The sequence below is a fragment of the Podarcis muralis genome, chromosome 5, assembly GCF_964188315.1.
Source record: "Podarcis muralis chromosome 5, rPodMur119.hap1.1, whole genome shotgun sequence".
Lineage (NCBI taxonomy): Eukaryota > Metazoa > Chordata > Lepidosauria > Squamata > Lacertidae > Podarcis > Podarcis muralis.
In genome coordinates this window covers 81,765,357-81,788,835 of record NC_135659.1, presented here as the reverse complement: position 1 = coordinate 81,788,835, position 23,479 = coordinate 81,765,357, and the positions used below count along the sequence as shown (strand labels likewise).

The 23,479-nt window shown below is 46.3% G+C and overlaps 1 protein-coding gene across 2 annotated transcripts; it reads right to left on the bottom strand.

The window, feature by feature from the left end:
- Positions 1 to 4,220: 4,220 nt before the first annotated feature.
- On the bottom strand, positions 4,221 to 23,127 carry LOC114599620 (somatomedin-B and thrombospondin type-1 domain-containing protein-like). 2 transcript variants are annotated; one of them, XR_013393019.1, is made up of 6 exons: positions 22,328 to 23,127; positions 19,647 to 19,841; positions 15,983 to 16,061; positions 13,992 to 14,168; positions 7,383 to 7,593; positions 4,221 to 6,828 (listed from the first exon to the last, which is right to left on the bottom strand). XR_013393019.1 is itself a non-coding variant. In XM_028735162.2 (5 exons), the coding sequence occupies exons 1-5, from the start codon at positions 22,551 to 22,553 to the stop codon at positions 7,476 to 7,478; spliced, it is 795 nt and encodes a 264-aa protein (XP_028590995.2). In that variant the 5' UTR covers positions 22,554 to 23,126; the 3' UTR covers positions 4,221 to 7,475. The 2 variants fall into 2 exon arrangements, 1 of the variants encoding a protein (XP_028590995.2); XM_028735162.2 differs by having other exon boundaries at positions 4,221 to 7,593; positions 22,328 to 23,126.
- Positions 23,128 to 23,479: the final 352 nt, after the last annotated feature.

Below are 23,479 nucleotides of genomic sequence, written 5' to 3'. Positions count from 1 at the left end.
CAATCCCTTATTTGCATATGTGGACCTGAGTGAAAACTATCTACAGTATCCCCCTGCTGGCCCAGGGTGAGAACTTCAGTACATAACAAGAAGTGTGTCGATAGTTGCCATCATCTGGCCTGGCCTCTGGCAGTTTAAGATTTGGGTGCTTTTTGCAGGACCTCTTCTGCAGCCCAAAGTGCATTCTTCAGTTTGTTCTAAGGCTAGGTAGGAAACCTCTGAAATAAACAAGTATGTAAAGGGAGGAGTAGGGACGCGGGTGGCGCTGTGGGTAAAAGCCTCAGCGCCTAGGGCTTGCCGATCGAAAGGTCGGCGGTTCGAATCCCCGCGGCGGGGTGCGCTCCCGTTGCTCGGTCCCAGCACCTGCCAACCTAGCAGTTCTAAAGCACCCCCGGGTGCAAGTAGATAAATAGGGACCGCTTACTGGCGGGAAGGTAAACAGCGTTTCCGTGTGCGGCTCTGGCTCGCCAGAGCAGCGATGTCACGCTGGCCACGGTACCCGGAAGTGTCTCCGGACAGCGCTGGCCCCCGGCCTCTTGAGTGAGATAGGCGCACAACCCTAGAGTCTGTCAGGACTGGCCCGTACGGGCAGGGGTACCTTTACCTTTACCTTTAAAGGGAGGAGTAGGCTTGTGTTGTGCTTTGCGACTGGAATAAAGCAGACAGAATACAGAGAGAAAAAGAAACTGATAATCCTTCACCGGTAACAAAGGGACCAAGAACAGTGTATACACGGAGGAGAAATAAAACAGAGATTTGTCTTTATGTACACAGGGTTCAGGCCTACGCAGGGGAAGAATGCCTTCAGAACTACTTTTATTTCCAATTCCTCCAGCTATCAAATACCAACCATCTTCCTCACTGACAGCTAACTCCCAGCTGACCAGAACCTCCTGCCAATCTGCTGTCCGCCATATCAATAACAGAATTAACCCTTTAAACCACAAAGTGATTTATCTCTGCCTTTGCTCCTCCAACTGTTGGTGCCTGCATGCTACATACCTGGTGCTCTGTGTTCAACCTGAATAGGAAACAGGTCCGATGCAAGTATTCTGCCATCCTAAATAAGGCTACAATATTATGCACAGGAGACGCACCACCTCACCCCACCACACCACCCCTTTGAACACAGTGAAACTTATTTCAGAGTAAACCTGTTATGTACTGAAGTACTCACCCTGGGCGAGCAGGGGGATACTGTAGATAGTTATGCAAATGAAGGATCGAAAGTGACATTCAGTGATTGGATAGTTTTAGAAAGTTGCTACAGTAACGTTGTACTGGAGCTCTATATAAGCAGGCTGACTGAGCCCTTCAGCTCAGTTCTGTTCTGGCCTCTGAATAAACAAGAGCTGTTTGAAGAATCGCTGTGTCGTCTGATATGTTCACCCACAACTTAACAAAACCTACTTTGGAACAGACTGCACAACTCTGTATGCCTACTGTGGCAGATTATTGTGCAGGTACAATTGCCCATCTTTGTAGCCATCAGCCGCTGCCAAGTAGAACGAACTCTACTAGCAACAATGCTCTTGGATGAAGGTACAGTGGTACCTCGGGTTAAGAACTTGATTCGTTCCGGAGGTCTGTTCTTAACCTGAAACTGTTCTTAACCCGAAGCACCACTTTAGCTAATGGGGCCTCCCACTGCTGCCGCGCCGCCGGAGCACGATTTCTGTTCTCATCCTGAAGCAAAGTTCTTAACCCGAGGTATTATTCTGGGTTAGCGGAGTCTGTAACCTGAAGCGTCTGTAACCTGAAGCGTATGTAACCCAAGGTACCACTGTATATCTCTCCAACCAAAGGCCACCATATAGATACAATCCCTTAATGGAAAGGAGGTTCTTCACACAAATACGTGACTGAGGCTATGGGTTTCATCCATTCACAATGGCAGCTGCTCTTTCACTGATAGCCAATGGCAAAGAGGTCATGGCGTTGTCATGGGAACATTTGTCATCTCTGGAAAACGCACTGTTGGGTGCAAGGCTGGCTGTCTTCTTTATGGTGTAAAGACATTTTAAGCAGGATTTAAACCCTGTTTTTCCAATAGCATTAGGTTTACATGTTTTTTACTAAAAAAAACCCAACCCAAAACACTATTGTATATAGGGCATATTGCAGGAATAGATGGGGATAAAAGTGTCTTGTGTTGTATGTCTGCTTTAACTTGTAGGCAAAAATGTGTCCCATTTCAAACATCTGTGTCCCCCACATTTTAAAATCAATTTACTTTCCCACTTATATTCCTTTTTAAAAACAAACAAACAGAATTTACTTTTATAATGGTCTTACTGCTTATATTAAAGCAAAGCGTGGATGCTGCCCTCTTGTGGACAAGATAAATTCGGTGGATTTCACTGCAATACCAATTCTGTAGATTACAAGGCCTCCTTTTTTGAACTTGCAGTATTTGTGGAGAAATTCAATGCGAAGTAGTTGCACACATGAATTGTCTAGGGTGATCCCAGCCACAGACTCTTGGCTGGAAAGGAATGGATCTGTCAATTTGGTTCTCTCAGTTTCATTTTATTTATTTTTTCAAATTTTCGCCACCATCTCCACAGCAATTTGTAGATTTTTTAAAAATTCTCATAAAAAACTGCCTGCATTTTAGAGTGAATTTTTCCTTGCTTACACATCTTTGTATGCCATGTTCCATAACAAAATGCATTTTGTATGTGATTTTGTCCAATATGTGCACTTTATACACAATTTTCTCTGGCGTACAAAAACATACACATACATTCCGTGTCTGGAGCACTTCACTGTAAAATTTGGAGAAGTGCCAGTTTCAAAAGATGGTTGCATTTCTAATCACATATTGTTTTGAAAAGTATGAATTTGGTAGGTTTGCATTTAAGTGTGAATGGAATTAAACACTTCCATCCCTCCTCCTGCCTTCATAAAACTGGTGCCTCCAGTTGCTTCTTCCCATCAACAACTCTCCCTATTCTTGCAGAGAGCTGCCAGCAATTTGAATTAAGCCAAACGTCATGGAGGAGGCTAGATGATTCCCCATCTAGGAGCTACTGAAATGAGGACACACTTTCAAACACCAACTCCCCATTCCAACACAGTACAGGACAGTACCGCATGTCTACTTTAACATTTGAAAAGACTTAGAGACGTGATCCCCCCCCCCACACACACACACAAAGACACACAAAAATATAACATTCGCATTTTGCATGAAAACACCCCAAAGTTTCCTTTAAAATGTTCTCTGGTTGAATATGAGACCATAAAGCATCGTGACTGTTCCAATGGCAGATGATTCCTTTTATTGGACTCCAGATCCCATCATCTCCAGCCAGCATGGACAGTGGCCAGGGATGATGGAAGTTGTGGTCCTCCAGGTGTTTCCCCATCTCTTGGTCTAGATGGCCATGTTGAAATCCCCACCTAGTTCCCCCACCACCACTTCTTCAGAGGAAAACATGAGAATTGCCAAGTCCAATGCTGTAAATGCAACCATTCCCCTTACCAGGAAGAAAAAAAAACCAGCAATAGGTAGAACTTTCCATAAATATTAGTTTTAATGGGCTCTTTCAAAACAGAAAGCCTGCAAATGAAGAGGGGGAAAACTTCCAGTGTTTCCAGGTCCAAATTATTTCAGAATAAGGTTTGACATGCCACAGGTGCACAGAAGATTTTTTTTTTTCTATTCAACAGTGCAATACTATGTCTACCCAGTCAGTATAACCAGACGCCTTCATCTGCCCCGCTGCAACAAAACATGTCTCTCCCCTATTAGTCTCTACAGCCACAGCAGGTGCAGCAACCTTCCAACAGTTTGACTTCACCCCCAAAGGCACTCTCTTCCACTGTCTCCCAAGACAGACAGATGCCAACCCAGAGGTGAGCCCTACTGAGTTCAAAAAGTCTTTCCTGAAGGTGTGTGTGTTAGTTTAAAGCTTGGGAGCAAGTCCCACTGAACTGAGTAAACATGCACAACAGTGTGTGCCCTTTGTAAGTGTGAGTACAACTAGAGATGGCAGAGGAGATCCATGAGTACAATCACTTCCTGTTTGTTTTAAGAAGTTAATAGCAACTTCTAAGGAAGTTGTGGCATCTGGAACTGTGGCAGTCAGAAGGAGAATGATCTCCCCACCACCAATTTCCTAAATTACAATTCGGGGTGGCGGGTGGCAATATTTATTCAGGAAAATGAGGAGGAGCACCATGGTACTAATCCAATTCTAGGGCTCTTTTTTTCCTTCTTCTTAAACAATAGGTATTTGTAATCCCAGATCTCAATAGACATGTCTAGATTGACACTGTGCAAGGCACTTCACAAGTCGGCCAGAGACAGCCAAGTTCTTAACCTCCCCAACTTCCACCAGTGAATGAAAGGTCAAGTGTATCTAAGCTTCACAAGGATGTTTTGAGTGGTTTGTAAGGCTCAATCAATCAATGGGAACGAGCCCAAGCCTATATTCCATTTCCTTGTTCTTCAAATAATCTGGGAGGGTGCTCCACAGTTGCAAAAAGAGTACATAGGGACATCGGGCCAAAGTTCATGTTAGGCAGGAGATCTGTGGCAGAATTCCTTCCCCCCAATCAATAAATCAATGTATGTTGTTTGTCTTTTCAGTTTAAAGCAAGTGCCCAAAGCCAAATTTTACTGGAGTTGCAGTAATTAAGAGTGTGGGTGTTCAAAACTCCCCCATCCTTGTAAACAGCTTAGAAACTATTGTAGTTAAGTGGTATATACTGTAAATTGTTTCAATAAAATAAAGTGAAAAATAAATCCAACAATAACACTATATGGGGGGAGGAATACATATCATGGAACACCTGAAGAATGTATAATTTGGCCCAAAGGCTAAAGCTTCTTTGAGAACTCATTTTATCCACCAATTTAAGGATAATGTACAGCTACATCCCCTGCAATTAATTAATTGGAGACAAGGGGATGCAGAAATTATCCTGCTACTTACTGCTAGTTCAAGGAAAAGGAAGAAGCTACCCATAAAACTGAAGCCCTGCTCTCATGGAAATCTTACTCAACCACCTGCTCTAACCTTGCAAGATTTCACCAGATATTCTAAGCATATGTTGGCAGCAGCCATGGGGGCTAGAAACTTGCATTTAAAATATAAAATTGTGGGTGAAGGGTACAACATCTGCTTTGCATGCTGAAGGCCTCAGGTTAATAATAATAATAATAATAATAATAATAATAATAATAATAATTGTTTATACCCTGCCCATCTGGTTGAGTTTCCTCAGCCACTCTGGGCAGCTTCCAGCAAAAGATAAGAAATAAAAAATGTAAGGCATTTAAAACTTCCCTGAACAGAACTGCCTTCAGATGTTTTCTAAAAGTTGTGTAATTCTTTATCTCCCTGACATCTGACATTCCACAGGGAGGGCACCACTGCCGAGAAGGCCCTCTGCCTGGTTCCCTGTAACCTTACTTCTCACAGGGAGGGAACTGCCAGAAGGCCCTCGGTGATGGACCTCAGTGTCCGGGCTGGACGATGGGGGTGGAGACACTCCTTCAGGTATACTGGGCCGAGGCTGTTGAGGGCTTTAAGGTCAGCACCAACACTTTGAATAGTGCTTGGAAATGTACTGGGAGCCAGTGAATATCCTTTAGGATTGGTGTTTTATTATTATTATTATTATTATTATTATTATTATTATTATTATTATTTGAATTTATATACCTCCCTATACCCGGAGGTCTCAGAGCAGTTCACAGAAGAAAAGCAAAATATGAAACCACAAAATACACAATCAAAGTAAAAACAACAACCCAATAACCGCCCCACCCCACCCCCAAAAAACCCACATTTTAAAAGGGCACAGGATGTCAATCAAATCAACCAAAGGCCTGGTTAAATGGTCTCAGCGACTACTCCCAATCACCAGTCTAGCTGCCACATTTTGGATTAGTTCAATTCTCAGCATCTCCAGGTTGGGCTGTTGGTCAGTGCAGACAATTCTGAGCTAGAAAGGCAAATGGGCAGTTACCTATGTTCCTGAGAATCTCCAGCACTCATAGGAAGCAGAGTTCTCTGCTCAGTATCACACATTCAACCCTTTCCTCCTACACATGCAGAATCTACCCGGCCCTGACCAAGGTGCTCCACTTTCAGGCCTGAGGTTCAGGGGCTTGTAAAAACCTGAGTCAAAGGAGTGGTGGACATTACAAGCCCCTAAGTTCTCCTCTGGCTTGGATGTAATCCACACAGCAGAATCCCCAGCTTATAGCCTGACCAATACATTTCCCAGAGGCCAATGGGGGTTTTCGACTCCCTGTGATCATAATGGGCTTGGGTTGAGCATAGTTTTAACTACGGAAAGGCAGCATACCAATAAAACGATGCTGGAGAACAGGGGAAGAAGAAAGATGGAGAGGATCAGATTTCCTCTTACAGTGCCTCATTTGTTCTGGAGCATCACTGCAGCAAACCCAGACAGTGTAGAAGGGGATGGAGGTTTAGGGGGCTGACCAAGTGACATGACATTATCTCCAAATCAAAAAAAAAACCTGATGACTCAGCACATTTCAGAATCAATCCGAGTTTGGGATGAGCTCACTCATCTCCCAGGCATCTGGTTGGCCACTGTGAGAACAGAAGGCTGGACAAGATGGGTCTATGGTCCAATCCAAGGGTTCTCCCTAGGTTTTGATCTCTACTACTCACTTGTCAGCATGGTCTTGTTGGCCTGCCAGCCTCAAACCTTACTCTCCTGCACAGATTACCTGCTTCTTTAACATGCCAATAACTTCAGCTTGAGTCTCAAGGAGAATGTCCTGTGTCACCAAGTGACAGTTCCTTAAAGCAGCAAGTACCCTTGATCTTAGAATATATCAAGGGAAGTAATAGTGCCACTGTATTCTGCTCTGGTCAGAACTCACCTGGAGTACTGTGTCCAGTTCTGGGCACCACAGTTCAAGAAGGACACTGACAAACTGGAACGTGTCCAGAGGAGGGCAACCAAAATGGTCAAAGGCCTGGAAACGATGCCTTATGAGGAACGGCTAAGGGAGCTGGGCATGTTTAGCCTGGAGAAGAGGAGGTTAAGGGGTGATATGATAGCCATGCTCAAATATATAAAAGGATGTCACATAGAGGAGGGAGAAAGGTTGTTTTCTGCTGCTCCAGAGAAGCGGACACGGAACAATGGATCCAAACTACAAGAAAGAAGATTCCACCTAAACATTAGGAAGAACTTCCTGACAGTAAGAGCTGTTCGACAGTGGAATTTGCTGCCAAGGAGTGTGGTGGAGTCTCCGTCTTTGGAGGTCTTTAAGCAGAGGCTTGACAACCATATGTCAGGAGTGCTCTGATGGTGTTTCCTGCTTGGCAGGGGGTTGGACTTGATGGCCCTTGTGGTCTCTTCCAACTCTATGATTCTATGATATCTGTTGGCATCGCAACTGCGGCTGTTTCACAGCTGAATTCAGGAGAACCAAGGAGGAGATGCAGACTCAAGGCAGAGGGACAACTACTTGAAAGTCAGATGAACAAGAAGCTGTGGACAGAAGGGCAGGAGCAAGTGTGCAGCTGGCGAACTCGCTTCCAGGTCCCTCTGCATCTTGGGTTTCCTACGGCCTGCCAGTGTAGGAGCTGGTTCCTGGAACAGAAAAAGCAGGACCAAGCGTTGATACAATGCATTCAACTTCCCCCAAAAGCAGCATCAAAAACACACAAACACAAGTCATGCAGCTTCAGGTGACCACATAAAAAAAGAGTTGAATCAATCTTGGCTTTTGCTTGTACTTCAAAAGCATTTCTCAATCCACACTCACAGACTAAAGGCCCTTGAGAATGGCAGGGACACCCTGTAATTCTGAATCACCGAAAACACAGCAAACACCTTCCGGATGCTGGAGGTTCAAACAGAGATAACTGTGCAGTGCTGAAGTGCAATGAAGTGCATTGTACACTTGAGCTTCAATCTCTCAACCTGCAGGTCCGAAGTGGTTTTTATCACTTCGGTTGAAAGGGACACCGTGCAATTTCCTAAATTTGTCACAAGTAGCAGGCATCGCTCAGTGTTGGTGTATAGGCTTGTGGGCATTGTATCCCATGTTCTCTATCCAAAGATTTTCAGATAAAAAGCATCTCAGGTAGCAAGACCAGAAATGCCCTCAGAGCAAACATTACTGGGAGAGATGAACCAATGGGGGCTCCAGAGGCACGGATGCAAACAACTGCATGTTTATTTTGCATGGGAGAGTAAGTTTCGTATCAGCACCTTTAGACCCTAATGTATCCTCAATTCCTTAATATCCAGTACCAGAGCCATGCAATAAGGTAGTGGAGCTCTGCTTTTTTCACAAAGCACAGGCACCCAGAAAGGCGCCAAAGTACAGACAACTGTAATTTTCTTTCGTTTTCTGAATGTGTTTCCCCACCCCCTCATTAACTGAATAGTGGTTGGTGAGGGAAGAACCGAAGGAGAAATTTTCAGTACAGCACTAAATGCACTAACTTAGGTCCATTAGTTTTATTATTATTTTTAATGGGTTTGCTTTACTGAGTATTTTCTTTATGCTGCCTTTTTAAATCATTCTGTATTTTAACAATTATGCATGGTCAGTTTTTATATTCTGTATTAAGTAGTATATAAATTAATGAATAATAACCAAAATAAATAAATGCTCATCTCTTAAGAATATTGGGAAGGGGCTGTGTGGTTACGTCTCAAACCCCTGCACCCACACTTCCAAAATCTCCCCCGTTCCTCCATTTTTGAGGCAGATTTCTTTTTTTTGAAACTAGACCTCCACCCACTAGTAAATGGTCAAAGAAAAGAAATGGGTGGAATCAGGGCAGAATTAAGTGTCAGGAAGTCCTACACACGAGTAAGAATCCGGCAGAGACACATGCCCGACTGGCATGTTCTCTCCTTCCTGGTCGGTCGTTCAGGAGATTCAAAAGCTTCCTCCAGCCCGAACATCACAGTGACTGATACCATGAGGCATCAATACACTTCAGCATCAGCAGAGTATAGGCAGTTAGCGTACAGACTCAGTAGCACAGCTTTTGGCTATACTACATTTATTTACATATACACACTCGGAGCATCACAACTCCTTTTCAGCATCAGACAGCAAAGAGAAAGAACAAAAGGACAAAAATCCTACATCACGGAAACACAGTAATAGAAACATCCTGTCTCCGTCACTTCCCACAACGTGGAATGAAAACATACACCGTCGTGTGATAAAAACAATCCCATGACTGCAACACGGTGGAAAGAATCCTAACATTAAGTAGGGTGTGCACAAGTAGAACAAGGTCTGCTCGTGCACAACTCAGCTTAATCCTGCCCACAGCTCTACAACGGACATTGTGAAGGCCAATTTGAAGTGGCTACCACTGAGCAATCATGTTTAATCACTTGCATATTTGACTTTGCTGATGGACAGATTATACTACTTGCCCCTCCATGTAAACAAGGTTATACTTGGAAAAGCAGTCCTTACATGCTTCCCCATCTGCATGTACATAAATGTCCATAACTAAACCACATTCCACAGTGAACACATCTTACTGCAAACTATAAGGAACAGCTAATTCTTGCAGGCTTGCAGGAAGCACTGGTTTTTCCAGCAATTCCCAGTGCATGCTCTCTGCAAATGTCAACTGTACTTACTCAGGTCTGCACTTTCCAGTACCATTTCTTAAATGCTACATAAAAAATAAATAAATCACTACGTCATTTTAAAGGCTGGTCGTTTTAGGCTTTAATGTACTTGTTGGAGGAAGGTGCAGCCACCAAGATTATAGCACCGTGTAAGGTATCTGCAGCTCTCAGAATCTACTTTTTAACTGACTTGGGTACTGTATGGGTTCATAATGGCATAACTTTGAACTATCTCCAGTTATACCAAGACAGAATATTCTGTCACTGCACAGAAACTGCTTTTAGGCAAAAATCCCAACCACACACCATTTCCGCTTTAATTTTTCCAAATGACACATTCCATAGACACTGAGCACCTTAAGGGGGCTTTTCTTGGGTGGGTGTGGGTAGGTGTCCCTTGGGGTTCTTTTTGTTTGTTTTTAAAATGTATGTCTGCAAAACTCAAAGTTCCACCAAACATGCCAGTTTATCTCGCACTTGTTTCTCAGTGGGCCCATTTTGGCTCCAAGCCCATTGGCCCTCAACACCCAAGTTTTCTGTTAGAGGGCCATATTACCCCTTCATTGTACCCTTGGAAAAGATGAATACTCTCCCAGCTGCAGGCTCTCTTTCCCACTCATTCTAGAGGCTGCTCCCCAGCTGCTCTCCATTCTCAAATGATTGAGACTGGCAGATCATCGTGCCATCACGTCCCCCAGCTGATTTGGCCAGCCCTTCACAGCCTATTTCTGGAAGAAAGAAGGAGGAGAGGAATATCGATGCACCGACCCAGTTGCACGAGACGTGACCTTGCGAGACATTCCGAACGTGGCTCAGCTAATTCAACAAAATGCTTTGAACCGTACACACGCGAGCCTGAAATTGGATCAATCCATTAAGCCAGCTTCATAACGGGTGAAGCACTTCCTAGGAGATTTAGAAAGAGGTGTCATTCTCAGCCCAACTACTCTTTTCTTACTTTCAAAGCAGAGATTAGTTCACGATGGGGTCATCCTCACTAGCTGTGGTCTCTGTTGCTTTCCCCAACAAGGGAAACCACTTTTTAGCACTCTATCCAAGCAAACAGCAATTCAGGTATTCTCTGGATTGACGTTTGCTCTGATTCAACACTGAAGAGCAGGTTTTCCCTAGAAAAGGAAGGAAAACCACTCTGACCTGTACCTGGAAAGCGTGAGTCAAGTGGAAGTGGGGACGAGCCCCAAGTCTTAAAAGAAGGGGGGGGATGAACCAAGATTTGCTTGTTCTGCAGGGAAAGATAACTTGCCTAAGAAAGTGATGGAAATGCTTTTCAGTTTTAATGAGCAAGGCCGGGGGGGGGGGGCACCATGCACAATAGGAGGACACAGCTGAAAGTGGAAGTGGCAACAAACACAAAGCAATTAAAAGGAACAAGGCAATTCTGAAAGCTGGGACCACTCTTCAGCATGTGGGTGGTTGAAGGGGCTGAAAAAATCACATTGGTTAAAAGGATTCAGGTTTTCATTGCTGAAACGTAATGTCTGGGCTGGATCGGGTGTGGTCACCCCTCCCTCCCTGCTCCCAAAGATTGAATTATCAAAGCTCAATACATGTTAAGGATCCTTTCCATTACCGATTCCTCTTCACTTGGCCCTCTCTTCACCGTGGCATGCGAGTGCTGGGACAAAGTTTGAGAACCAAACATTTCCCCCCAGCAGTTATTTGCTCTTAGCTTCAGAGCAGCCCTGATGGACTGGACCAAAGGTCCATCTATAACACAACTACCCTCCCCCCCCACTGCATCCCGTTTCCCACGGGGGCCTCTGGGGATGCCAAAAGCAGGGCGCGCCTTGCTCTTCCTTCATGGCAGCTGGAATTCAGTGGCATTTTCTCTCTGAACCTGGAAATTCCATGTGAGCCCTTCTGTGAGCAGAAAAGGCAGCCCGTCTGGATCAGACCGAAGGCCTGCCTAGTCCAGCATTCTGTTCTCACAGTGGCCAAATGGCACAGATACCCATGGCAAACCTGACATGCACCAGGTCTCTCTGACTCACAGTCTCCAGCTATGGCTTCATCTGGTTTGCCTGTGATGACTGTTTCAGGACAGGGATAGGCTACTCACTGTAAGCCTACATGTTGGTATCACTGAGGCTAGATTACTGCAATATGCTCTATGTGGGTCTGCCTTCAAGCCTGGCCCAGAAGCTCTACCTGATGCAGAATGTGGCAGCCAGACTGCTGTTAAAACATCTGCACTGGCCAGGTTCAAGGTCTTTGCATTAATTTAATTGCATTAATTCATTTGTCTTTATTCCTGTATGTCACTGAATTGTATAAGGTAAAGGGTAAAGGGACCCCTGACCATTAGGTCCAGTCGTGACCGACTCTGGGGTTGTGGCGCTCATGTTGCTTTATTGGCTGAGGGAGCCAGCGTACAGCTTCTGGGTCATGTGGCCAGCATGACTAAGCCGCTTCTGGCGAACCAGAACAGCACACAGAAACGCCATTTACCTTCCCTCCAGAGTGGTACCTATTTATCTACTTGCACTTTGACGTGCTTTCGAACTGCTAGGTTGGCAGGAGCTGGGACCGAACAACGGGAACTCACCCCGTCGCGGGGATTCGAACCACCGACCTTCTGATCGGCAAGTCCTAGGCTCTGTGGTTTAACTCACTGAATCGTATGCTCCTGATCAAATAAACAAAAAGATAAGATTTTTAAAAGTAGTTATTGTATAAATAAATATTGCTTCTGACACCAGAAGTAATATAACCATTGTGACAAACAGCCTAATCCCCCATGGGCACATGGTTCGGGAGCGGCCGTCTGCAGATAAGAGCCTTCAGTACTCATGGAGGCTTCCAGGAAAGGCAGAGCCCTGGTTTTCCAGAATTCGACATCAGGCAAGTAACCTACATGGGTCAAACAGGCCCTCTGCTGCAGACATTTGCTCTCCAATTCATGGAGGAAGTGGGGGCTGAGCTAACACACTCATTCCTACTCTCTCCCCCTTGTGCCTCCATTGACTGAGTTCATAAGATGAATGCCTGAAGAGGACTAGAGTCATCCCATATACTAAATAGCAAACTCAGTACTCCTCTTACATTTTTACTGCATTTTATGGCCTCTCCAGACAGCTACAGTGGCTGTTATTGTGGCCTTATCAAAATAACTGCAGTTCTATACTGAAGACTTCAGGGAAGCGCGGGGAGAATACCTAGCAGTGCTTTTCTTGCTCAATACCGCTGAGAAAATGCTACCTGGACCAACGTGCTGTTTCATACAAACTTATTTGTTGTTTAAAATGTTCTTGAATGAGCACTGTCACAACAACAGCCAGGGCAGATTTAGCTTCCATGTTCCTATGCATTAAGAATGGATCGAATTGAGCCAGCTTGCTTTCGGCGGTCAGGACAGGCCAACAACGCAATCCTATAAGTGCCTACTCAGAAGTAACTCCCATTGGGTTCAATAGGGCTTACTCCCAGGTAAGTGGGTATAGCCGATTGCAGCCAGATTCACGCATGCATGTTCTGGAGGATCGCAACATCAAGTTGCATGCGCATAGCTGGAGTCATTCATATCACACATATTTTGAAGGATGTACATTCATATTTTGAGGTCAATTTAAGGCACTGGTGCTTACTTTTAAAGACCTAAAGGGCAGCAGAGGCTGGTCCATTGGGGCAAATGGGACGCTGCCCCACCAGTCTCAATCTGCCCTCTGCTAGCCCACACCTGTATATCTTCTTTTCTACAGCCAGTGTGTGTAAAAAGTAACTCATTGTACAAAGGAAAATTCACATTCATTGCCTAGTCCGCTTCTGCCTCTTGCCCCACCCATCACCCATCACTCCTGTGAATCTGGGCCCATAACCTGTTGTTGGGATACTGCCAGGGAGTCAGAGGCATCATCAGGCAGGCCTCCATCATCGTCTCCAGACGATCTCCAGGCTCCCATTGGAACAGCATCAGTCAATTAGCGACACGAGCCTCAGACACATTCCAGGACTCATGCACGCCCTTTTCGCAGAGTTTTCACAACAGAAGATTCACCCAGAAGAGCATATTTACAGCTTTATTCAACGTTGGTCAGAACAAAGGAAAAACATGACTGCTTGCGTCCATGCCGTGGAAAACAGCAAGAAGCAAAAGCTATATACAAAACGGAAACTCCCTGTGAGCGGGAGGTACGCAGGCTTGTGACACACAACAGCCTGTTCCCTTTTTAAGGAGGAACGGAAATATCCTAACAGTGACCCACCCCTGAAAGTTGCCCAGAAGCAAACGCAGCTCCCCGGAACTGAAAAAGTCACCCCACCCCTGTGCTAGGCAGTACAGAAGTTTAGAGGACGGGGTTGCAATTTTCCCAACAACAAAGCATTTCCAACTGAGCAAAAGCAGAACAATCAACTCTTACTTTTTGGCTCCGCTGCCATCGCCTGAGCAGTGCAGGTTCCTGGAATCCAAAGCTGGGTGCTGGCACTCAACACATACCAGATGTCCTTCGCTGAGATATTTCATCCAATGAGTGTAAGAGCTGTTCCCACGCAGACATCCTTCTGTGATGGCCATGAGCTGAAATTCGACACAGTACCTGCCAAGGGAAGAGAGGGGAATAGGGTTGCATGCCACTCCAATCTCCGAACTGTGCAAGATTCCAGGGGTTCCAAATGCTCATCCCGGGTCTGTGTAAGACTTACTTACAAAAATAAATATGTGTATCGCGTGTCAGGGGAGGTGCAGTACCTCTGGTGTCATACTATGAATACTTACTGGGCCAAATTCATTTCAACAAAGTCTTCAGGTGGGTTGTTTTACTCAAGACATATTGTTAAAGCTATGGTTTTCCCAGTAGTGGGAAGTGAAATGTATGGAAGTGAAAGCTGGTCCATAAAGAAGGCGGATCGCTGAAGAATTGATGCTTTTGAATTATGGTGCTGGAGGAGACTCTTGAGAGTCCCATGGACTGCAAGAAGATAAAACCTCTCCATTCTGAAGGAAATCAGCCCTGAGTGCTCACTGGAAGGACAGATCGTGAGGCTGAGACTCCAATACTTTGGCTACCTCATGAGAAGATAAAACACCCTGGAAAAGACCCTGATGCTGGAAAAGATTGAGGGCACAAGGAGAAGGGGACGACAGAGGACGAGATGGTTGGTCAGTGTTCTCAAAGCTACCAACATGAGTTTGACCAAACTGCGGGAGGCAGTGGAAGACAGAAGTGCCTGGCATGCTCTGGTCCATGGGGTCACGAATAGTCGGACACGACTAAACGACAACAAATGCCTGCTAAAAGTAATGAATAGGACTAAGTTCCAGTGGGTATACTCAAGAGTAAAACTGAGCTAAATACCACCCTTCAACTCTATATCCATTATTTGCAGGAGGCTTTTTGAAATTTATTTGGCCAACCTATATACAGCCATCTCTCCACTTACACAGGGATTACTTTCCTGGGTACCACTCATAAACGTGAAATCACATATGGTGGAAAACACCATCTATAAAGCCTGTAAACGACCAAAACCTCTGCCAAAAATTCACAAAAACCCACCAAACTCCAACACAACCACTCCCTCCAAACCTCCTTTCTCCAACGCCCAACTCTTCACAGGCCGCAAAGATTCATGGGATTGCTAGCTCTTTTCCTGCTCTTTTGGGACCATTTTGCCCTTTTTTGAAATTTTAATCTATTTATTTAAATACTTCCTAGGGCTGCGCATGTTAAGTTGTGGGTGAACATATCAGACGACACAGCGATTCTTCAAACAGCTCGTTTATTAACTTAACAGAACAGAACTGAACTGAACTGAAGGGTTCAGCCAGCCTGCTTGTATAGAGCTCCACTACAGCGCAACAGTAACCACTTTCTGTAACTATCCAATCACTGAACGTCACTTTCAATCCCTTATTTGCATATGTGGACCTGAGTGAAAACTATCTACAGTATCCCCCTGCTGGCCCAGGGTGAGAACTTCAGTACATAACAGCGCATATACGTGGTTGCACATGAGTCCATCGTGCGTATTTTTCTCTCCTCCTTTAAGCGGCTGTAGCTCAGAAGCAGCTGAATTGTTAACGTTTTTAATAAGGCCGCTGAGGAAGACTTTGTCAAAATGTGTTTGGCCTATTAAGGATTTACAGCGGTGTATTTACAGGGATCGTGACAGCACCATATAAATGAAATGTGCAGGTTAAAGCACTGTTCTGTGTATAAGCAGGAGGCTGGGGGAACATGTGTGCTGGAGGTTGGCTTTGCATCAGGAAAATGGGCCAAAGGCTGTACCAGTATGTCTTCCAGGCCTGTGAATCTAGACTTGTGTCATTTCATTATATGAGCTCCAGGCCATAGTGTGACCCACAGGAGGACAGCAACACTGTAGACTCCTCGAGCAGCTCATTACTTACCCGGCTCTTTCATTCTCAATGGACACAGCTCGTTTTCTCCTCGCTTTCCCATAGCCTCCAGTGGTTATTAATGCTGGGACTGCTCACATCAAAGGGAAAAAGGAAAACACAGCAGACATGATAAGTGACAACGGTGCCCCGAGTCCGCCTGCATCTGCAGAACAATAACAACTGGGACATTTGCGGTCTTTAATGCCGTGTCATTTTCCCTCTGGCAGGAAATCAGAGAGAGAGAGTTCTCTCCCACATTCTCAGACCGCTGGTGATTATTCATCATTCCGCTGGGCAGAAATGGGTACCCTCCGCCCACAAAATCCCCCCTCGTTGTCCGTACAAACAAGCCTGCTAATTATCATCCCAGAAACTATGCTGGAGGGAGCAAGCTATTTTAATAATATCCCAATTTAGAAATATACCACTTAAGCTCTTCTCCAGCCTACAGATTTTATTTTGGTCTCAGAAACACTGGTTTTGTTTTGTTTTTTTCAAAGCAAAGCAAAAAAATTAAAAGACAGAAGAAAAATAATAACCAGTCTAAACAAGTACACCAGAAAATGGCCAGTTGTTTAGGAAAAGGGTGGGCAAAAGCTAATGATTGCAGATCTCTGGTTGATTTCCAGTAGCACAGCAAAGATTTTTGACACCCAGTTGTTTTGACAATATCTGCAATAAAATGAGTTGTTCCACCTAAATTAGGCTGCTGGGGAAAAAAGCTCCAACTAGGACCCTGCTTTTGTGAGAAAGGGCTATGGACTCAGTTCAGTTCCTGTGCTGAAGACAATTTCCTAGGCTCAGAATGTGCTCAGAGGCACCCTGTTCTTGAATTCTACCTGTGCGACTTGTTGCACCTGCCTCTGGTTAATAGCTCTTGGGGATCTAGTAAAACAGAAGAATATGACATGAGCCTTTCTGGATCAAGTCAAAGGTCCCTTTAGTCCTGCATCCTGTTCTCGCAGTGACAAACCAGATCACTATGGGATGCCTACAAGCTGGATGTGAGAGCACAATAGCACTCCCCCACACACACACACACTTTGATTCTCAGCATCTGGTATTCAGAGACACACTGCATCCGACACGGGCTCCAATAAGCCTGTATTCTGCCCACCACTGCTTTAAAATTCTGGATAGTGTTGTTCACACATTGCACTGAACACGGGTGCAGGCAGTCTGTACAAGCACACAAGTCTTAGTGTGAAAGTGTTCATTCGTACAGCTCAACTATTGTGTGCACAAGCACACAGACTGTATATTCATTGAATATTAACATGTGTATTACAGTACATGTGGGACGCAGGTGGCGCTGTGGTCTAAACCACAGAGCCTAGGACTTGCTGATCAGAAGGTTGGCAATTTGAATCCCTGTGATGGGGTGAGCTCCTGTTGTTCGGTCCCAGCTACTGCCCACCTAGCAGTTCGAAAGCACGTCAAAGTTCAAGTAGATAAATAGGTACCACTCCGGCGGGAAGGTAAACAGCGTTTCCGTGCGCTGCTCTGGTTCACCAGAAGCAGCTTAGTCATGCTGGCCAGAAGCTGTCTGCGGACAAACGCTGGCTCCCTCGGCCTATAGAGCGAGATGAGCGCAGCAACCCCCAAGTCGTCCACAACTGGACCTAATAGTCAGGGGTATCTTTACCTATTACGGTACAAATGTATAGCTCAACTATTTGTGGACAAAGTTTGTATGAATGTAATGTGTGAATGTTACCGTTGTCTCTCATGTGCAGATTTAATTAAATCAATATACCAACAGCACAACCCTAACCCCCTCTACTCAGAAATGAGTCCACCTGAATTCAGTGGGGCTTTCTCCCAGGTAACTTGGGTTAGAATCACAGTCTTAAACTCACAGGATTATCAGCTGTGATTTCTCTAAGCAGGTGACAGCCATAATTTGAATGGAGCCCAGCCCCAACATATCCTCTTGTACAAGCACAGTTTTCAGGGAAGTGGCCATGTTAGTCTGTTGCAGCAAAAGCAACACCGAGTCTTGTGGCACCTCAAGGGATATGGGTGGCATTCAACTCTTCTGCTCATGGAAGGCAACCTTCCGTGGAACTAGGAGGGAGGCCAAGCCCAAGGGCAACCCTACCTAGAGTGCACTGTGGTAATCCAGCCTCAAGGTTACGTATGCATGGACTACAGTGATCAGACTTCTTTGGCTGCTCTGCAGCAAAGGCACTCAGAAGAACACCTTGACCAATCAATACGCTAGATTTCACTTTGCACCATCCCATTTTACTCTGGATGAACTAGAAGAGGGACATGTGCAACTGCTCTCCAAGCACAAGTGTGCATCTAAAGCTGTTTTGTGTGCTGCAGGGCAGGATCATCTCCTTGTTTGCCACTCTAATTATGAATGTGTCGAGGATTAAGCATGGGGCATTATAGACTGCAGCACTTTCTTCCTTGCATCTGGGATAGCTCAGTCGGTAGAGCATAAGACTCTTAATCTCAAGGTTGAGCCCCATGTTGGGCCAAAGATTCCTGCACTGCTGGGTGTTGATCCAGATTACTCTTGTGGTCCCTTTCCAACTTCTACAGTTCTGTGATTCTGTGTAGCTACCACACCGGCAGAGCAGCGGAAGAAACCCAGCCAAATATGGGATACCCCTGCTAAGTGAGAGCCACTTGACATGAGTCAATAACTTTCTTCAGCTTAGAACGAAACAAAAGCCAGTGTGGTGTAGTGGTTAAGAGTGGTGGACTCGTAATCTGGGGAACCGGGTTCGCGTCTCCGCTCCTCCACATGCAGCTGCTGGGTGACCTTGGGCCAGTCACACTTCTCTGAAGTCTCTCAGCCCCACTCACCTCACAGAGTGTTTGTTGTGGGGGAGGAAGGGAAAGGAGAATGTTAGCTGCTTTGAGACTCCTTAAAAGGTAAAGGTAAAGGTACCCCTGCCCGTACGGGCCAGTCTTGACAGACTCTAGGGTTGTGCGCCCATCTCACTCAAGAGGCCGGGGGCCAGCGCTGTCCGGAGACATTTCCGGGTCACGTGGCCAGCGTGACATCGCTGCTCTGGCGAGCCAGAGCCGCACACAGAAACGCCGTTTACCTTCCCGCTAGTAAGCGGTCCCTATTTATCTACTTGCACCTGGGAGTGCTTTCGAACTGCTAGGTTGGCAGGCGCTGGGACCGAACAACAGGAGCGCACCCCGCCGCGGGGATTCGAACCGCCGACCTTTCGATCGGCAAGCCCTAGGCGCTGAGGCTTTAACCCACAGCGCCACCCGCGTCCCCTTGAGACTCCTTAGGGTAGTGATAAAGTGGGATATCAAATCCAAACTCTTCAAAAGTAACCAGAAGAAATGCTCTAAAAAGAAAAAAGGTTTCCAAGGCCTGCTTTTGGATGCATTCAAAATTAAATTGTACCCCCCCCCCCCGCAAAAAAAAAAAGTCTTGTTAGAGCATTTCTTCTGGTTACTTTTGAAGAGTTTGGATTTGATATCCCACTTTTTTTTTGAGACTCCTTAGGGTAGTGATAAAGTGGGATATCAAATCCAAACTCTTCAAAAGTAACCAGAAGAAATGCTCTAACAAGACTTTTTTTTGGGGGGAGGGGGTACAATTTAATTTTGAATGCATCCAAAAGCAGGCCTTGGAAACCTTTTTTCTGCCAAGAATCTGTTTCCCCCCACTCCACCCGTGCCCTGCTCCACTTACTGAAGGGCTGCTTGCACTCTGTTCCTTGCCGAGTCCAATACTCAAAACAGCCAGCCTTGTCCTCGAGAGGAGGGCAGGCTTCGCCGCCATTTCTCGGCTCCCGGATGATGCGCCTCCTCCTCACACGGTACGCTGCCTTGCAAGTCTCCGCACAGCTGCTCCATTCGCTCCACTCAGAGACCACGCAGGAGACCACTGAGGAAAGGAGGAGGAGGAAGAGGACAAAACTCGCAATTGTTATCTATTCCATGCATTTCCAGGCTGGCATTCTTCTCAAATAAGCAAGTCTGATCCATTCCTGCCAAGCAGGAGTGCCAGCATTTAGGTGTCCCAACTTAGCCCACATTCACAATATGAGTTTGAAGCAATCACGATACCACTTTGAACTGCCAAGTTTTCTACTTACAGGGTCATGTGTCTGTTTACATAGGGAATTACTTTTTTTAAAAAAATGTGGTTCCCCAACAACAGGATGAAGTGAGGCAGCTAATTTTACCAGCTCAGCATTCTTCCATTTCATTCCACTGCACTTGGGAGAACCAGCCAGCCTGAGCTTCATAACCATGCAGGAATATAAAACGATTTGCAAAGCACAGTTTTCAATCCAAGTATATGTGTGGATTCAGACATCTTCCAGCCCTCTCAGTCGCCAAAGCAAAGATGACTACGGCGAGAAGAACGGCTCTCCAGTTTCTGGCTTTTGCCGCAAACACCCCACCCCTGTGTCAGCAAGTCACCTCACCTATCTGCAAACTACCACATGCAGAGCTGGCCAAGAGTGACACTTGCAAAGGACAATATTGTGCCATTTCTTCAAAATGCCACAAGATGGCACCAGTTGAGAATACAGTGGTACCTCGGGTTAAGTACTTAATTTGTTCCGGAGTTTCGTTCTTAACCTGAAACTGTTCTTAACCTGAAGCACCACTTTAGCTAATGGGGCCTCCTGCTGCCGCCGCGCCACCGAAGCACGATTTCTGTTCTTATCCTGAAGCAAAGTTCTTAACCTGAAGCACTATTTCTGGGTTAGCGGAGTCTATAACTTGAAGCGTATGTAACCCGAGGTACCACTGTATGGATTGATGAGGCATAAAAGAAAGGGACTTACGCTTCAGTAGTTCTAATAAAGGCTAATTAAGCAACCTGCATTTTGTGGAGAGGGATAATTCTGTTTTGCTTGAATTTTCTTTTACGTATGTTCCCTTTTGAAAAAGGACCCCATCTTTTCATTTCCCTAATAGAAAATACCAATGTTTGTCTCCTGGAAGGTTTTACTAAGAGTTATGGGAAGTAAAGATTATTATAGGGATGGGATGGGTTGCATGTGGGTGGGGGGGACTGCACAAGCAGAATTCTGCACTAAGTAAAATATCCAATATGCTGAAAACATCAGCTTTTGAAAAGTCAAGATTTAGGAAATTCCTATTTGCCAATATTTGGGTTCTGTTGTACTAGGAAACAGGAAGATGATGTTGATATGCTCAGTGTGTGTGTGTGTGTGTGTGTGTGTGTGTGTGTTTAAAGTAGTATTAAGAGAACCATTGCAGTTACTCCAGGCCATTACAAATGCCTTGAGTTGTGCCATATGCTCCAAACTCTATGAATAATTGTGCACACAGGGCTTCAGTGTTAGCTCTTTTTGATGCCTTGCAACAGCAGGATAAAACAGCACAATTTGCATAGCGTATGCTTTTGCACAGAATGTTATTGATCTTTTTAATAAAGAAAAAGTTCTGAATGCAACTCTCCCTATTTATGACAATACACATGTCAACAGCACTCAGATGTCCTCATCTCTGAAGAGCAGCCTCCAAGAACATTGAGATTCATTGGTATCTGATTTCCAACACAAGAAAGCCGTAAGCCGCTATCACTTCCCCCAAGTTGCAATCCTAACTTTAAAAGGAAACACTTTTATTCAGGTGTTAGCCCCCTGCTGAACTCCAGAGTACTTATCTCCAAGTAAAACATGTTTAAGCCCACATGGAACAGCTGCCTTGCATGCTGCCTTGGGAGTAAATCCTGTGCAAATCAGTGGGATTTAGTTTCTAAATAACATGGGTAGGAATAGATTGTCAATACTGTAATTTTCCACCTGGGCTCAGTAACCTCCATCTCCCTCTGGTACTCTTAAATTCAGGGATGAAGAACCTCAAGCCCTGCAGAAGTTTTTGAAAGTCCATCAGCCCTAGCCCTAACAAGATGAGGCGGACAAGAGTCAGAGCACAACTGCATTTGGAAGGTCACAGGTTTCTCATCCGGACAATAAGCCAAAAAGTATTCACAGAAAGGGCTGTAGTCCATTTGAATTGGCTACACCAGAGTCATTTTTCCACCCTTGAGTTTCAATCGCAGTTCCCCTTCTGGGTGGGATCCGGCACTCTGAAAAAAAGGTGCTGCTCTTTCTAAGCATGCCATAGAATTGTAGCGTTGGAAGGGTTCCCCAGGGGTCATCTAGTCCAGCCCCCTTGCAGGTGCTGAATTTGACTTATCACTGGAAGCGGGAGTCTGTGGCCTTCCGGCTCCCATCAGCCCCAGCCACCAAACCCCGCGGTGAGAGATGAGGGGAATCCAAGAAAAGAAAACACCCACAGGTCCCCCATCCCTAACCCTACCTGAGCTGGACCATCCATCGTCAGGGATAGCATCCCCCTCCCCTACTCCTCCTGCTCCTTACCCACCTGGGCACACCTGCCGGTAGTCCTGGCAGCAGTCCAAGGTGTAAGGGCACGCCTGGTCGCAGTAGCAGGGCCCGTGGGACCCGTCCGCCCTCCAGCCGGTGCTCACGCACGCCATGCTCCGGCCCGCGCAGCAGCGCCCCAGCGCCGCGCAGCCACCCTCTGCCTCCGGCGCCGCGAGGAGCAGCAGCAACCCCGCGCGCAGCGTCCAGCAGGGGCGCGCCCGCATGATCCTGCCCGCGAGGTTCAAGTTGAAAGGGCGACGCCGACGGATCTGCGCAGCGCCGAGCACCAGCTACTCTCTGCCGAAAACTAGGCGCTCGATCCGGGACTGAGACAGGAGCGGATCCGGTGGAATTCAATAATGGGAATTAATAGGAGGAAGGTGGGCGGGGGCAAGTCCACGCGGACTGCCTAGACGTCGGGTGCGGCGGGGGATGCTGCGCGGAGCCCACGCGCAAAGTGCTCCGGTGCGCAAGTTGGGCAGCGCTTGCCTGGAGAAGAGCTGTTGCCGCCGCCGCCCTGCGCGTGAAAGTTTCCGAAAGAGGATCTGGAAAGGGAGCAGCCCAGGGCGACCTTTAGCCAGCGCGCCAACCTGCGCTCGCCCCACCCCAAGGCGGCGGGCGCTCCGCTCCCTGTCCGCGCTGACCTTCCCCCCCTTCGGCGGGGATTAGAAGGCGCTCAGGCGGCGTTTAAAGGAGCAGGACGCTCTGGGGAGCGGGCGACGCTTAGCGCGGAGCGGAGAGGCAGCCAGCGCGATGACGACCCCCCCCCCCGCTTGTTTAGCAGGGGGGCCAACTTGAATAAAATATTGGGGGGGGGTAGGTAAGCCCCGCCCTGCATAATCGATCTCGAGAGGCTGCGCACGCACACCATTTCGATGGCAATGCCCATCAATTGAGGGGGAGGGCTGGCCCCCTCAAATATTTTATTGGCTCCTGTGCTCAGAAGCAAGGGTGCCCCCCTTACAGTGTGGGAGAAACTGCTTGCTCGCCCTACCTGGGCACAAGGATCTGGGTTGCTTTCAGTCAATGGGCATTTGGTGGTGTAGTTCACGGGTTAAAATTAATGAGCTGTGAGCTGGAATTACTTTTTTTTTGGTCCAAATTTCATTTCTCCATGAATAGCCATAGGTGAACCAGCATTATTACTATT

Excerpts from the sequence above, each read along its gene's own strand:
- LOC114599620 (XM_028735162.2), bottom strand. The coding sequence starts at position 22,553 with ATGCGGGCGCGCCCCTGCTGGACGCTGCGCGCGGGGTTGCTGCTGCTC. Across the intron at positions 16,062-19,646 it reads AGAGTGCAAGCAGCCCTTCA|TCCCAGCATTAATAACCACT; the intron begins GTAAGTGGAGCA and ends TGATGTGAGCAG. Across the intron at positions 7,594-13,991 it reads GATGGCAGCGGAGCCAAAAA|GAACCAGCTCCTACACTGGC; the intron begins GTAAGAGTTGAT and ends TTTCTGTTCCAG.